A 14,673-nucleotide genomic window follows, 5' to 3' on the forward strand; every position below is an offset into this window, starting at 1 on the left:
ACGATTTGTTTGTAGAGTGCCAGGGCGTTAAGGAGCAGCAGCTCGCCCACGACTACCATCCTGGGCACCTAAAACATGCATCTCAAATGACTAGTCTGAGGTCTCCTTTGGCTTCTTTCCATCACACTTCCCATGACTAACAGATCTCTTCCTACACAAATATATAGGGAAAAACCTACCACTCAAGGATAGGATGGTGAAACCTCCTGGACCTGACCTTTTGCACTAGTCACCTGAGCTGCATGGTCCCTGGCCGGCTTTAAAATCTATGTTTTTTCTGAAAATCTGCAGCGTTTTAGAAAAATCATACTTGGCTGAAATGATGGAATGATAAGGCCAATGTCTGACTCATCCAGCCTGCGTTTCGGGGAGCATAAATTAGTTGTAATGCTTTCTGAAAAAAGGCGTTCCCAAGGTGTAATTTGTTATAATCACCTGCGCTAAATACATCCCCCCCAAGTCCAGCACTGCGCCTCCATCATTGCTCTCAGTGTTTATCATTGCCTTCAGTACTGACGTCATGTCGACAGCGTTGCATCCAATAAGAGAGGACAATGGCTCTGATCAGCTCAGGCAGGCAGTGGATACTCAGTGCCTGACACTCAGAAGGCGAGTAAGGGTATGTGCACACGTCAGGATTTTTTCCTGAGAAAATCCTGAGAATTCTGCCAGAAATCCGCGTTTTTTTTGCGCGGATTTCTCGTGGAATTTGCGCGTTTTTTGCGCGGATTTTGCACGGATTTTTTGCGGAATTTTTGCGGATTTTTTTTTTTTCCCGGAATGTCCTTTTTGCTTAGAAATCCGCAAAAAATCCGCAAAAAGATAGAGCATGTCCGGAAAAAAACGCATACATCTGCACAAAAAATGCGGAATGCATTCTAAATGATAGGATGCATAATGTTAGCGTTTTTTTACCGGATTTATAGCGTTTTTATAGCAAAATTCCGCAAAAAAAACGCTAAAAATCCTGACGTGTGCACATACTCTAAGGGTATGTGCACACGTCAGGATTTTTTCCTGACAAAATCCTGAGAATTCTGCCAGAAATCCGCATTTTTGTTTGCGCGGATTTCTCGCGGAATTTGCGCGTTTTTTTGTGCGGATTTTTTGCGGAATTTTTGCGGATTTTTTTTTTTTCCGGAATGTCCTTTTTGCTTAGAAATCCGCAAAAAAATCCGCAAAAAGATAGAGCATGTCCGGATTTTTTGCGGTATGCGTTTTTTTGCGGAAAAAAACGCATACATCTGCACAAAAAATGCGGAATGCATTCTAAATGATAGGATGCATAATTTTAGCGTTTTTAATGTGGAATTATAGCGTTTTTATAGCGAAATTCCGCAAAAAAAACGCTAAAAATCCTGACATGTGCACATACCCTAAAGCAGTAAAAATGCAAACCAGAAAACCCTTTTAAAAACGAATTGCAATATTGAAACTTTTTCTAGATATAGCGACTTACCTCATCATTTTCAGAAGTATTTGAATCTGAATTTGGAACCTGTTGGGAAAATGAAAGTTGTGTTATTTAAAAAAGCCTTCACAGGAATATTTTTTTTCATTAAATGTGTGCGGATGTGTATAACATGCAGTTTGAGTGTATAAATAAGTTCACCTACCACCATTGTTTTCAGGATCCAGTGCCGTTCTGATCCTCTTCTCAGTGACATCACTGAAATTCAGACTCTACAGGTCACTCCATGCTCTATGCATGACCCACAATGTAAGTCTAAGTAGTCTCATTCTGACTGTCCATAGGCTTACATTGTAAAAGCCATGACATAGGGTATACGTGAGTTCCGTGACCTGGAAAAAATTACCCCAACCCCCTTAAACAGATCTCTTAACAATCTAAAGAATAAACTTCTAACGTACTCAAAACAGCAGACGGAGACATATGTTGGATTTAATTGGCCACAGCAGCCATTTTATTAAATAAAAGATAACAGAACTTTTATGACAACCCAGAATAGGAGGGGCGGTCCTCGAAGCCCCAAAGTTATAAAAAACTCAGTATCCCAAAAACTCCACAATGTTCAGCCCAGGATGAGTCTTACCCCCAGCCGTAAAGCACCAGCTCAGGGATAGATAACAACCAATCCTGGTCCACCGAACCCACCCCCATGCCAGGGGTCCATAAATCCACCTCACGCGGAATAACCGTACCGCGCCTTGTTAAATTCTCTCATGGGGTGTCCAGGACCTCTCAAGATCCCCACCCCATTGAACCACGATTTACCATTTCCACCGACTTCGAGGACCTCCACCCCCGCCAACTGCCGTGACAATACCCTGACAGCATTCACATAACAAAATAAATACATTTAGACGCCTCTTAAAACAATACTCCAAAAGCCCACATATGCCGACTTCACCCCCCCCCCCCCCCCATTACCCTAACCAAAAAAGGGAGGGTGGGCGGCAGATTCCTCACTTGTCACGCAGGCACCTAAAATGGATGCCTGCGTGAGGAGCGTGCCCCTTTTTATGTGCCCCCTCCCCACAGTCCCCTAGTTCCACCCCTTATTTTCAAAAAATGCCCCTAAAGCCACCCCTCAAGTTCCCAGTTAACCCCTTACCACCGTATCCCTTCTAACTGCTCCAGCTCCCCAGGTCCCACGTAACCCCGTCATGGCGGCCTCCCTTTACGTGCCGTGGGCCCCCAGTACGGCCTTTCTTGACATAGGGTATACGTGAGTTCCGTGACCTGGAAAAAATTACCCCAACCCCCTTAAACAGATCTCTTAACAATCTAAAGAATAAACTTCTAACGTACTCAAAACAGCAGACGGAGACATATGTTGGATTTAATTGGCCACAGCAGCCATTTTATTAAATAAAAGATAACAGAACTTTTATGACAACCCAGAATAGGAGGGGCGGTCCTCGAAGCCCCAAAGTTATAAAAAACTCAGTATCCCAAAAACTCCACAATGTTCAGCCCAGGATGAGTCTTACCCCCAGCCGTAAAGCACAAGCTCAGGGATAGATAACAACCAATCCTGGTCCACCGAACCCACCCCCATGCCAGGGGTCCATAAATCCACCTCACGCGGAATAACCGTACCGCGCCTTGTTAAATTCTCTCATGGGGTGTCCAGGACCTCTCAAGATCCCCACCCCATTGAACCACGATTTACCATTTCCACCGACTTCGAGGACCTCCACCCCCGCCACGAACACGAATGGCCTGACACCTTAGCCATTCATGTCCCTCCACACCTTCAAGCTTAATTCAATGCCACTACGGATAGCCAAACACCACATATCATTACCCACCGCGTTCAGGTGCACGCCATCAGCTCTCCAGTAAGCTCCTTGACCCGATTCCAAGTCCACATGTCTCACGGCCAACGCGCCATTCCTCACCATAAACCGAGATATGGCCCTGTTTATTTTAATCCGGGCCCTGTTCACCCCCTCGTGTGATCTAGCACCTCTCCATCTTTTACGGGGAATGATGTCGGACCACACCAACAACACTTTTGGAAACATGACCCAGAACCTCAGGATATCGAATTTGATATCCTTAATCAGCTCCCTACAAGACCGTTTAGCCAAATCATTCCCCCTTAAATGTATCACCACGATCTCCGGCACTCTATCCAGTCTAACAAAACGATGAAATTCAGGTAACCATTCCTTCCACACCATCCCCCTTTTACCGATCCATCGTAAAGTCACTGTCTCTCGAGAAAGACCCAACTGACGACCGTCCGGACGAACCGCAGCACGCAACGCAGCCCATACAACATACGAATGCCCCATGATCCAGACGAGCATCGGATCAGTCCCTGCAACACAGAAAGAAAGGCAACAAACAATTAACTTAACACAGCTTCTAACTCACAATAGGTTTGGGCGAACATACGACTGGAATCTTGAAGATTCCCACCTCCCAATTCTCCGAACCACATCCTCACCAAGGCCCCACCTAGCGGCCTCAGTCGCTGCCCCGATCCTGAAGGAGTGACCACTATATTGTGTTGCAGGTAAGCCCGCTGCCGCCAAACATTTCCTAAAAACAGAAATAAACTGAAAACGGGACAAGAAAGACCCATTTTCGTGCACCAAGAATGGCTCGTCTAACACCCCGCCCTTTGCCATGTACTTCTTCACGGATGCCACCGGGCACACCGGGGATCCTTCAACATTGAACAACACCACTTTGCACCCTTTCCCATACACGTCCGTTTTGGAAGCCTTAATAAACACTACCACCTTATTCCCTTCGACATCCACGTTTTCTCTTAACAAAATACCTTTTTTACTAACGGACGGGCTAACCAACTCACCTAACCGAAATGCCCCAAAGAAGGCCAAAGAAAAGGCTGCACAGAACAGAACCACTTCCCATTCGGAAAAACACACCTCTTGCAACTTTCGCTCAATGGCTGAGAGCACCTCATAAGATACGGGTCGGCGACCGTCCGAAGCCTTCCAGCCTTTCTTCCAACCCCGAACAACTTGCCGAACCAAGAAGGATTTCGTTATATCCTTACCCCCCCCTCCATTTAAGGTTGAAGGCTAGCCCCGCCAGAAACTTATTCAAACGTGTCACAGACCAACCTGCCTCCCAATGATGACCTAAGAACAACAACAAACCATACTCCTCCTCCATATCCTGGTCCATACTTGACCTCCAGGATTCCCACAAGCTCCAAGCCTGATTATAATGAGACCAAGATGAATCCGCGAGCGATTTGGTAAATAACTCTGTTACGGCCCTCGCGGCAGGTTCCACAACTCCACTGGACAATCCCGGCCCGCGCTCTCCGCCTGTGGTGCCAAATCCCGGAAAAGCTGCCACTGAAATTGAGAAAGAGCAACAACTATTGGATCAGGCGCTGACAAGCTAACTTCAGATACAATCCATAAGTTAAACTTAAGACCCAGGAAAACCAAGTGCTGCAAGACCTTCACTACTGCAGGCGTAGCCGCTGACAACGAGTTTACCGCCGTCACCGTTCCAACATGCTCACAATGAAAAGAAATCTTCAAATTCCTCAATTTGTCACCCCACAGGGCCAACGCAACTACCCTGGGGAACAAATGCAAAAGTAGCCGGTTGTTTGTTAACCCCTCCTCCTTCCATTCTTCCGGCCAAGCCGCTGCTGACCAGCTACCATGAAAGAAAAGACCAAAGCCACTCATTTCAACGACATGCACCAAAATGCCCAAGGAGGTAGCATCTGCCAACGGCTGAATCCACAGAGATCTGCCATTGTACTCGTCCAGAAAATCCGCCCACATCTTCAAATCGTCCCGAAACTCTTTCTTTATCCTGATGAAATGCAAAGGGGACTTTACCCCTACTGTTGCCAAGGATAGGCGGCGGCAGAACGCTCGACCCATCGGCATGATCCTACATGCAAAGTTCAGTTTCCCTAACAACGATTGCAAACTGCGCAAATTTATCTTCTTCAAACCAATCGTATTAACCACATCTTGGCGCAACGCGGTAACCTTGTCTGCAGGTAGCCTACATTCCATTGCTACCGTGTCGATTTCAATGCCTAGGAAGCTCAACACTGTCACCGGACCAACTGTTTTATCCTCCGCCAAAGGCACCCCGAAGTTTTTTGTCACACTCTCCATTGTATGCAACAAAATCGAACAATCTGCTGATTCCGCTGGCCCTATAAACAGAAAGTCATCCAGATAGTGCGAACATGAGCGTATCCCAGACACATCTTTCACTACCCATTCTAGAAACGTGCTGAAGGCCTCAAAGTAAGCACATGAAATCGAGCAACCCATGGGAAGACAACGATCAACAAAGAAGCCGCCATCCCAAAAACAACCCAATAAATGCAAACTGTCAGGATGAACTGGCAACAAACGAAAGGCCGCTTCGATGTCGGTCTTAGCCAGCTTAGCCCCCTTTCCACATGCTCTAACCCACTCCATCGCTGAATCGAATGATAAGTACGACACCGAACTCAACTCGGGATCAATACCATCATTAACCGAAGATCCCTTCGGAAATGACAGGTGATGGATTAACCTAAATTTATTAGGTTCTTTCTTAGGGACCACGCCAAGAGGTGACACCCTCAGATTTGCAATCGGAGGGGCGACAAACGGGCCTGCCATTCTTCCCAGAGCAACTTCCTTATTCAACTTCTCCGACACGACCTCCGGGAATTGTAACGCCGATTTCAAATTTTTTCTTTTTAAACTAACATCCTGCTCAACATAAGGGATTTTGAAACCCTCCTTAAAACCGTCGCGCAATAAAAGTGCAGCTGACCTATCAGGGTATCTACTTAGAAAGGCCTCCATCACGACCCACTGCACCGGAGTCACCCCTTTTGTCAGCTGAATCTCCAACTTTTTGCCTGTTACCCCTGAAACATTTTGAAGCGCTATGCACCCCCCCGCAGGTTGAACACTCGTGCCTATATTTACACTTGCTCCCGAATCTGCATATGCCATCATTGAAGGCGAAACACAGTCCCTTCTGCAAAGCCGCCGAGTGTCCTGACTGCCCTGAACTCCCGGCGCCCCCGTGAAAAGGCTGGCTAGTCTGACCTAAACGGGACGGGACCATAACTCTCATCCACAACGCTATGTCCTTGTGATCCCACCTGATACTTGGCCTAAAAGCCTTACGCTGACGAAACTGTTCGTCATAGCGTAACCAACCCTGTCCCCCATAGGTCCTGTAAGCCTCCCCTATGGCATCTAAGTAACAAAATAATGCCGAGCAATTTTCCGGGGCCTTCTCCCCGATTACGCTAGCCATAATAGCGAAAGCTTGCAGCCAATTTGAAAATGATCTGGGAATCAGCCTATATCTCCGTTTCTCCTCATCTTCTTTTTTAGAGTCCTCACTTCTAGGTCTATCCAAATTAAATCTCTCTAGGGGTAAAAGAGAAAATATTTCTATGTACTCCCCTTTCCAGATTTTTTCCCTAACCTCTTGTTTTAAATGTGCCCCTAACGGGCCCTCGAAGCAGACATAGACCTCCCCCCTAGCCGCATCGTCTAGTTGCGGTACATCCTCCTTTTCCTTATCCTGCAAAGCTCCCTCACCTGGTGCATCAATTCCTGACCCAGGCCCTGGTGCTGTTCCGTCCTTCTCCCTTGATGAGCTCCCCGTGTCTGCCGCAGGACCCGCACTGCTGGATGTACCCGTAACTTCAGACAACTGTCTAGACCCCTCAAACGACCCCGTATTTCCCAACCAAGCAGCTGACGGCAAAGACCCCCTGCTAAGACCGGACCCCCACAAGCCCGCTAGCTCCCCTAAACCTCTAAGGATTAAACCCATACCCCCGCTAGCAACTCCCGAAGTAATGTCAGTATTCCTAGCTTCAGGGGAAACTATGCCTGGCAAATTAAAGATAGGGAAAATGTTCTCACCTAGCTGCCTGGGTGCTGTGAGCCCAGCAGCCGAAGATCCAGCTCCCAGCCGAAGGTGTCCTGCATCCCGACCGGCTTGATCCGCGATGTTGCCCGCCGAACTCCTGGCGGCCGTATCCGTGTCCTGGCGACTCGGTGATGCCGTCGACTGCCCTGGTGCTGCGGAAAGGGAAAAGGCCGAGCCAGCATCCTGCCGCCCCATGGAAGATGTGCAGCTCCTTGCCACGGATACGTCCCCGGCACTGCGTACCGAAGCGACGGAATGTCGCCTGCCGGAATCCGGAAAATTTCCGCCACCACCAGCAGAGGACGCAGATCCAGGAAAGTTCCGGCCATCACCAGCAGAGGGCGCAGATCCAGGAAAATCCCGGCCATCACCAGCAGAGGGCGCAGCTGCAGGAAAATCCCGGCCAACACCAGCAGAGGGCGCAGAACTTGCAATATCCAGGCCACCACCAGCAGAGGGCGCTGCTGCGTTGAAGACTCCAGAGCTGTGCACTGCAGAAGGCCGCACGCTGATGCCAGGGCCAGCCGACTGCCGCCCGCATAATCCTCGGCGCTGAGGGGCCACCGCACCTGACCCCCGTCTCCTCGGCTGTCGCTGCCTCCCACGCTGAGCGGCGCCAGCGGGCATGCTGGCGGCCGCCGTACCGGCTCCTGCTCCTGCCGCCCCACGTCGCCCGGACACTGAAGGAGGGGAGGAAGGATCCACCCCCCGTTGTAGGCCCCGCCGCACTGGAGGATTCCTCCCGGCGCCGCGCTGTGAGGTGGAGGGAACAGCGCTGCTTACCGGAGGGTCCGCAGAGGGGCTCCTATTTCGGCGCCGGGCCCTGGGGATGATGTCCGGGCTTAGGCGCGCCGGAGGCCTAGTCCTCCGCGGCCGGCGCCCGTCCTGCGGTGCCTGCGATGGTGCTCCCGATGTCCCCTGGAGAAGGCTGTTAACGGATGCATTCAGCCAATCTGTCCCCTGGGAGCTGGCTGCCGTCCGGAGACGCTGGAGGATCGCTTCAACGTTCATTCTGGTAAGTGTGACAGAGATTCCTCACTTGTCACGCAGGCACCTAAAATGGATGCCTGCGTGAGGAGCGTGCCCCTTTTTATGTGCCCCCTCCCCACAGTCCCCTAGTTCCACCCCTTATTTTCAAAAAATGCCCCTAAAGCCACCCCTCAAGTTCCCAGTTAACCCCTTACCACCGTATCCCTTCTAACTGCTCCAGCTCCCCAGGTCCCACGTAACCCCGTCATGGCGGCCTCCCTTTACGTGCCGTGGGCCCCCAGTACGGCCTTTCTTTCCAGGTCACACACACAGAGCACAGTGTGACCCTGAGAGTCTGGAGAGTGGTGACATTACTGAGGAGAGATGCAGAATGCTGCTGGATCATGAAGACAATAGTGACAGATGATTGTATTAATACACTCAAACTACACATTATGCACATATGCACAAAATTATTGGAAAAAAATGTTCATGGAAGGGCTTCTTTAACTTCTTTTACTTCTCATGTATATTCATTGTTTCTTGTTTTAGTTAATATTTTTCTACGTACCGGATATCCTATGGCCAGACTGATGAGGCAAACACATGCAAGGATATTCTTCATTGATGCTGACTATGTCTGTGTAAGCCTACAAAATTTTGAACTGCATATTAATTTATTGTACAAAAAGACAAATAATGAAAAAATGACGACATGCTAGATATATAAAGCAGGAGATCACTATGCCATTATATTAGAAGAATGCTTTCTCTTTTTTAGGGTCTAAGGGGTATCGTTTCTCCTTATGGAGAGTGACATACCATCTCTGGCTTGTCAAGGTAAGGAGGCTTATTCGCCATGCAATGCTCCTCTGGGAAATATAATATGCAAATTGCCTCTTCTGAGAAAAAGAGGACTTAAACTCTATAGCGCCACCTGTTGGAAGTAGCGATCCTACAAGTCACAATCAACCCTTTAACGAGTCGTGCAATATGACTTAGGATAAAAGCCAAATCAATATCTCAACAGGTGGCGCTATAGAGTTTAAGTCCTCTTTTTCTCAGAAGAGGCAATTTGCATATTATATTTCTTAGAGGAGCATTGCATGGCGAATAAGCCTCCTTACTTGACAAGCCAGAGATGGTATGTCACTCTCCATAAGGAGAAACGATACCCCTTACACCCCAGTCCAGAGCCTCTTACCTAGCCAAATCAGTTCTCATGCTTCGCACTGACGAGGGCCAACAGCCCGAAACACTGTGTCTGTGAATTGAGATACTAATTTGGCTTTTATCCTAAGTCATATTGCACAACTCGTTAAAGGATTGATTGTGACTTGTAGGATCGCTACTTCCAACAGGTGGCGCTATAGAGTTTAAGTCCTCTTTTTCTCAGAAGAGGCAATTTGCATATTCTCTTTTTTATTACTTTCAGATCTGTTAACCCCTACATGACCGGAGGTATTTTCATTTTTGTTTTTTGCTCCCCTTATTCCCAGAGCCATAACTTTTTTATTTTTCTGTCAAAATGGCCATGTGAGAGCTTGCTGTACATTTGAATTGGTTTTAACATATATTGTACTGGAAAACAGGAAAAAAATTCCAAGTGCGGTGAATTTGCAAAAAAAAAGTGCTATTCCACAGTTGTTGCTTTTTACAGTGTTCACTAATGCTAAAACTGACCAGCGATTATGATTCTACAGGTCATCATGACCAGTTCATAGACACCAAACATGTCTAGGTTCTTTTTTATTTAACCCCTTCATGACATGCCCCGTACTAGTACGGCACATGTAGCATCTCCATTTTTCGTGATCTGGAGCTGCGTGAAAGCTTATTTTTTGTGCATGAGCTGATGTTTTTATTGATACCATTTTAGTGTAGATACAATCTTTTGATCGCCCGTTATTGCATTTTATTGCAATATAGTGGCGACCAAAAAACGTAATTATGGCATTTTGAATTTTTTTTCTCATTACGATGTTTAGCGATTGGGTTAATTCTTTTTTATATTGATAGATTAGGCAATTCTGAATGCAGCAATACCAAATATGTGTATATTTGATTTTTTTATTGTTTTATTTTGAATGGGGCGAAAGGGGGGTGATTTGAACTTTTATTTTTTATATATTTTTTATATTTTTTAAAACATTTTTTTTTACTGTCTGCATGCTTCAATAGTCTCCATGGGAGACTAGCAGCTGCCGTTGTCTGATCGCCTATGCTACACGCAGGCAATGATCAGATCGCCTGTGTGTAGCAGAAATGCTCACTTGCTATGAGCGTCGACCACAGGGCGGTGCTCCTAGCAATCTGCCAACGACAACCATAGAGGTCTGCTTCAGACATTATGCTGTGAGGATTATTTTTTTCAACAGCGACAGGGAAGATGGAAAGAGTTAATGGGAGGATGGATGGAGCTAAATACAAGGCAATCTTAGAGGGAAACCTGTTATAGGCTGCAAAAGACTTCAGAGTGGGGCATAGTTTCACCTTCCAGTAGGACAACGACTGCAAACATGCTGCCAGAGCCACAATAGGATGGTTTAAATCAAAGCATATTCTTTGTGTTTGAATGGCCCAGTTACAGTCCAGACTTAAGGTACCGTCACACTGAATGATATCGCTAGCGATCCGTGACGTTGCAGCGTCCTGGCTAGCGATATCATTCAGTTTGACACACAGCAGCGATCAGAATCCTGCTGTGATGTCGTTTGTCGCTGCAGAAAGTCCAGCACTTTATTTCGTCGCTGGATTTCCTGCTGACATCGCTAAATCTGTGTGTGTGACGCCGATTCAGCGATGTCTTCACTGGTAACCAGGATAAACATCGGGTTACTAAGCGCAGGGCCGCACTTAGTAACCTGATGTTTACCCTGGTTACCAGCGTTAAAGTAAAAAAAAAAAAAACACTTCATACTTACCTTCCGCTGTCTGTCCCTCGGCGCTCTGCTTCTCTGCCCTGTGTAAGCACAGCGGCCGGAAAGCAGAGCGGTGACGTCTGTGCTTACACAGGGCAGAGAAGCAGAGCGCCGAGGGACAGACAGCGGAAGGTAAGTATGAAGTGTTGGTTTGTTTTTTTACTTTAACGCTGGTAACCAGGGTAAACATCGGGTTACTAAGCGCGGCCCTGCGCTTAGTAACCCGAGGTTTACCCTGCTTACCGGCATAGTTGGTCGCTGGAGAGCGGTCTGTGTGACAGCTCTCCAGCGACCAAACAGCGACTCTGCAGCGATCCGGATCGTTGTCTGGATCGCTGCAGCGTCGCTTAGTGTGACGGTACCTTTAAATCCAATTGAGATCTTTGGCAAGACTTGAAAATTGAGGTTCACAGATGCTCTCCACTAGTTTGTTAAGAGGAACGGGCAAACATCTTAGCCTATAGATGAGTAAAACTGGTAGAAAAAAACCCCAAAGACTTGCAGAAGTAATTGCAGCGAAAGGTTGTCTTACAAAATATTGATTTAGGGGTAAAATAATTAGAAAACCAGGTATAATTTCCTTTACACTTCACAAATACTTGCTACTTTGTGTTGGTATATCACATAAAATCACAACAAAATACAATTAAGCTTATAGGTGTAATATAAAAAAAAAATGAAGTTCAGTGGGTATGAATACTTTTTCAAGTCACTGTATAGAGCTTTGGTTCTTCAGACACTGGAGCTAAGCAAACATACATACACTTCAAGCAAAATGTAAATGTAGTATTAAATGTTGACTAGACTAAACATATTGGCCAACTCTAATAGAGCAGGAGTTATAAAAGTTCAAAGATCGGTTTCCCGAGAGTTGAGCTTCTCTACTTCTCTATGACATTAAAGGATGAAAATACCTCATTGATTTGATATGTTACTGTATGACAAAGGTTATCATGACCTTGATGGATCAGAATTGTAAAGCTTGAAATATTCACAGAATTCCCAATCCACAACTACAACAGTGCTTTTTTTGTCTTCTTTACCAAGGGAGTGTGCCTCACATGGGGAATTATGCAGAACAGCCTAAAGACGTGGCCTCAGGGGATCCTGTGGGATACGTCCCTATGATAAGGATCATAAGCACTGAGTAAAAAGGACAATATCTATATTACCATATGGTAGATAAAAAAGAGTACTGGAGGTAGTAGCGAAAGTGAAATAGAAGCAAAATCTCCCCGCATCACAATATATTAACCCTTTACCAACAAATGATTGACAGTTATAATAAATAATTCATATACACTGTGTTCTTTCTGTTTGTTTCCTTCATAATTCCTTCAAGCAGTGTTTTTTAGAGCCAGGAGATGCAATTTAGCACACCATTAAACAGCTAACGTGCATTTAAAGTAAAAACCTAGTTGTTAAGATTTTGTACAAATTGTCTTTCATCCTCTCCCTGTGACACCCACCTAATTGCTCCAACTCTATGATTTGTGGTGTAAGCTGAATTCTTATTATAGGACTTTTTCCGTATCCTTATTTATGCAAGACAGAAAAGTCTTAAAAGTCTATTACAGAAAAAAAGCAACGTTTTATATGAAAGGACATCATGGATGTTAATAGAGTCAATTGACTTCTATGAGGAGAATAGAGAAATTACTGACATTGGCATTTAAATGGCTAATAGCCATGGCCGGAACTCATCTTTGGCCTTGGCTGTTAGAAAGGAGAGAGGTGGTCAAATTCTGAACCTTTTCCACATGCGGTCACCAAAGTGCGGACTTACAGTTACTCCCATGTGATCTTAAATCAGCTGAGAAGAGATCATAAAAATACAGATAAAAGAGTTACAAACGCCCCGTCAGACCAGACTCACAGATTCTCAGTTATCTCGTTCTGCAGACACCAATGTACAGTTCGGCACAAAGGGTAATCGAAGTCACATGGTGCAATATTTTAAATTAACACCATTAGCAAAAATTGTTTTTTTTTCCTGTACCTACATTTTAGTAAAAAAAGAGTTACCTTCAATGTTTATGAACTCATTTAAACATCAAAGCAATACGGCTGGTAAAATATAATTAATAAGTACGGTAAACACTAAGCAAAATTAATGATGTAATATCATCTGAAAATATTTTTAAACATGAAGACTACCTAGTTTAGATAAATTCTAATCCAATATAAAAGGGAGTATTCAGGATTTTTTTAAAAAAGTGGTCTATTATTTTTAGTAAATAATGGCATTGTTGTCCATGAACTGTGTCTCGTACTGCAGCTCATAAGCAAAGAAGTGCATGGAACCAAGTTGCAATAGCAGCCACAGCGCATAAAAACTAGTCTTTCTTTTCTTGGAAAAAAGCAGACCCTTATCCTAGAATCATAGAATCATAGAATATTAGAGTTGGAAGAGATTTCCAGGGTCATCGTATTCAACCCCCTGCCCAATGCAGGATTCACTAAACCATCCCAGACAGATGTCTGTCCAGCCTCTTTTTGAAGACTTCCATTGAAAGAGAACTCCTAGACAAGCCTACAACCTGCAGTAACCACCGATCGACCAAACCGCTGCATGACCAGCTCTATCCTCGCCTACTGTATCCTCACCCATCCTCACCCATCCCTTGTAGATTGCGAGCCTTCGTGAGCAGGGTCCCCACTCCTCCTGTACCAGTTATGACTTGTATTGTCTAAGATTATTGTACTTGTTTTTATTATGTATACCCTTCCTCACATGTAAAGCGCCATGGAATAAATGGCGCTATAACAATAAATAATAATAATATTAATAATAACTCCCCACCTCTCGTGGCAGCCTGTTCCACCTATTGATCACCCTCACTGTCAAAAAGTTTTTTTTAAATTTTTATTCTGTATCTTTCCCCTTTTAGTTTCATCCCATTGCTTCTAGTGTTTCCATGTGCAAATGAGAATAAGGGTGATCCCTCTACACTGTGACAGCCCGTCAGATATTTGTAGACAGCTTATAAGTCTCCCATTAGCCGTCTTTGTTGCAAGCTAAACATTCCCAGAGCCTTTAACCGTTCCTCATAGGACATATATTGCAGTCCGGTCACCATCCTGGTAGCTCTTCTCTGAACTTGCTCCAGTTTTTCAATGTCTTTTTTAAAAATTTGGTGCACAGAACTGGACACAGTATTCCAGATGAGGCCTGACCAAGGAGGAGTAGAGGCGGAATAATTGCTTCACGTGATCTAGATTCTAAATCCTAATTTAGATCTCTAGACTCTAGATCTTAATTCTTGACAACTCCTTTAAGGTCATGAGGTACACAGATTTAGCTGCTAAAATTAAAAGAATTGGGATTGCATATAAAGATTGTGATCAGATTTTGGATTATGCTAAAATTGTATACTGTACTCTACCTTTTATTGATGAAGGGCAAGAACA

The 14,673-nt window shown here is 45.4% G+C and overlaps 1 protein-coding gene across 1 annotated transcript in view; it reads right to left on the reverse strand.

Moving 5' to 3' along the window:
• The window catches only part of LOC138654505 (dentin sialophosphoprotein-like), a 32,357-nt gene that overhangs the window by 17,404 nt on the left and 280 nt on the right, over window positions 1–14,673 (reverse strand). Inside the window, exons 2-3 of the mRNA XM_069743458.1 lie at window positions 8,913–8,991; window positions 1,460–1,498 (exon numbers count right to left, since the gene is read on the reverse strand). Of these exons, the coding sequence (XP_069599559.1) occupies window positions 1,460–1,498; window positions 8,913–8,966 (93 nt within the window). The 5' untranslated portion in view covers window positions 8,967–8,991. The remainder of the gene's footprint in view (window positions 1–1,459; window positions 1,499–8,912; window positions 8,992–14,673) is intronic.

Source organism: Ranitomeya imitator, chromosome 1, assembly GCF_032444005.1.
Source record: "Ranitomeya imitator isolate aRanImi1 chromosome 1, aRanImi1.pri, whole genome shotgun sequence".
NCBI lineage: Eukaryota > Metazoa > Chordata > Amphibia > Anura > Dendrobatidae > Ranitomeya > Ranitomeya imitator.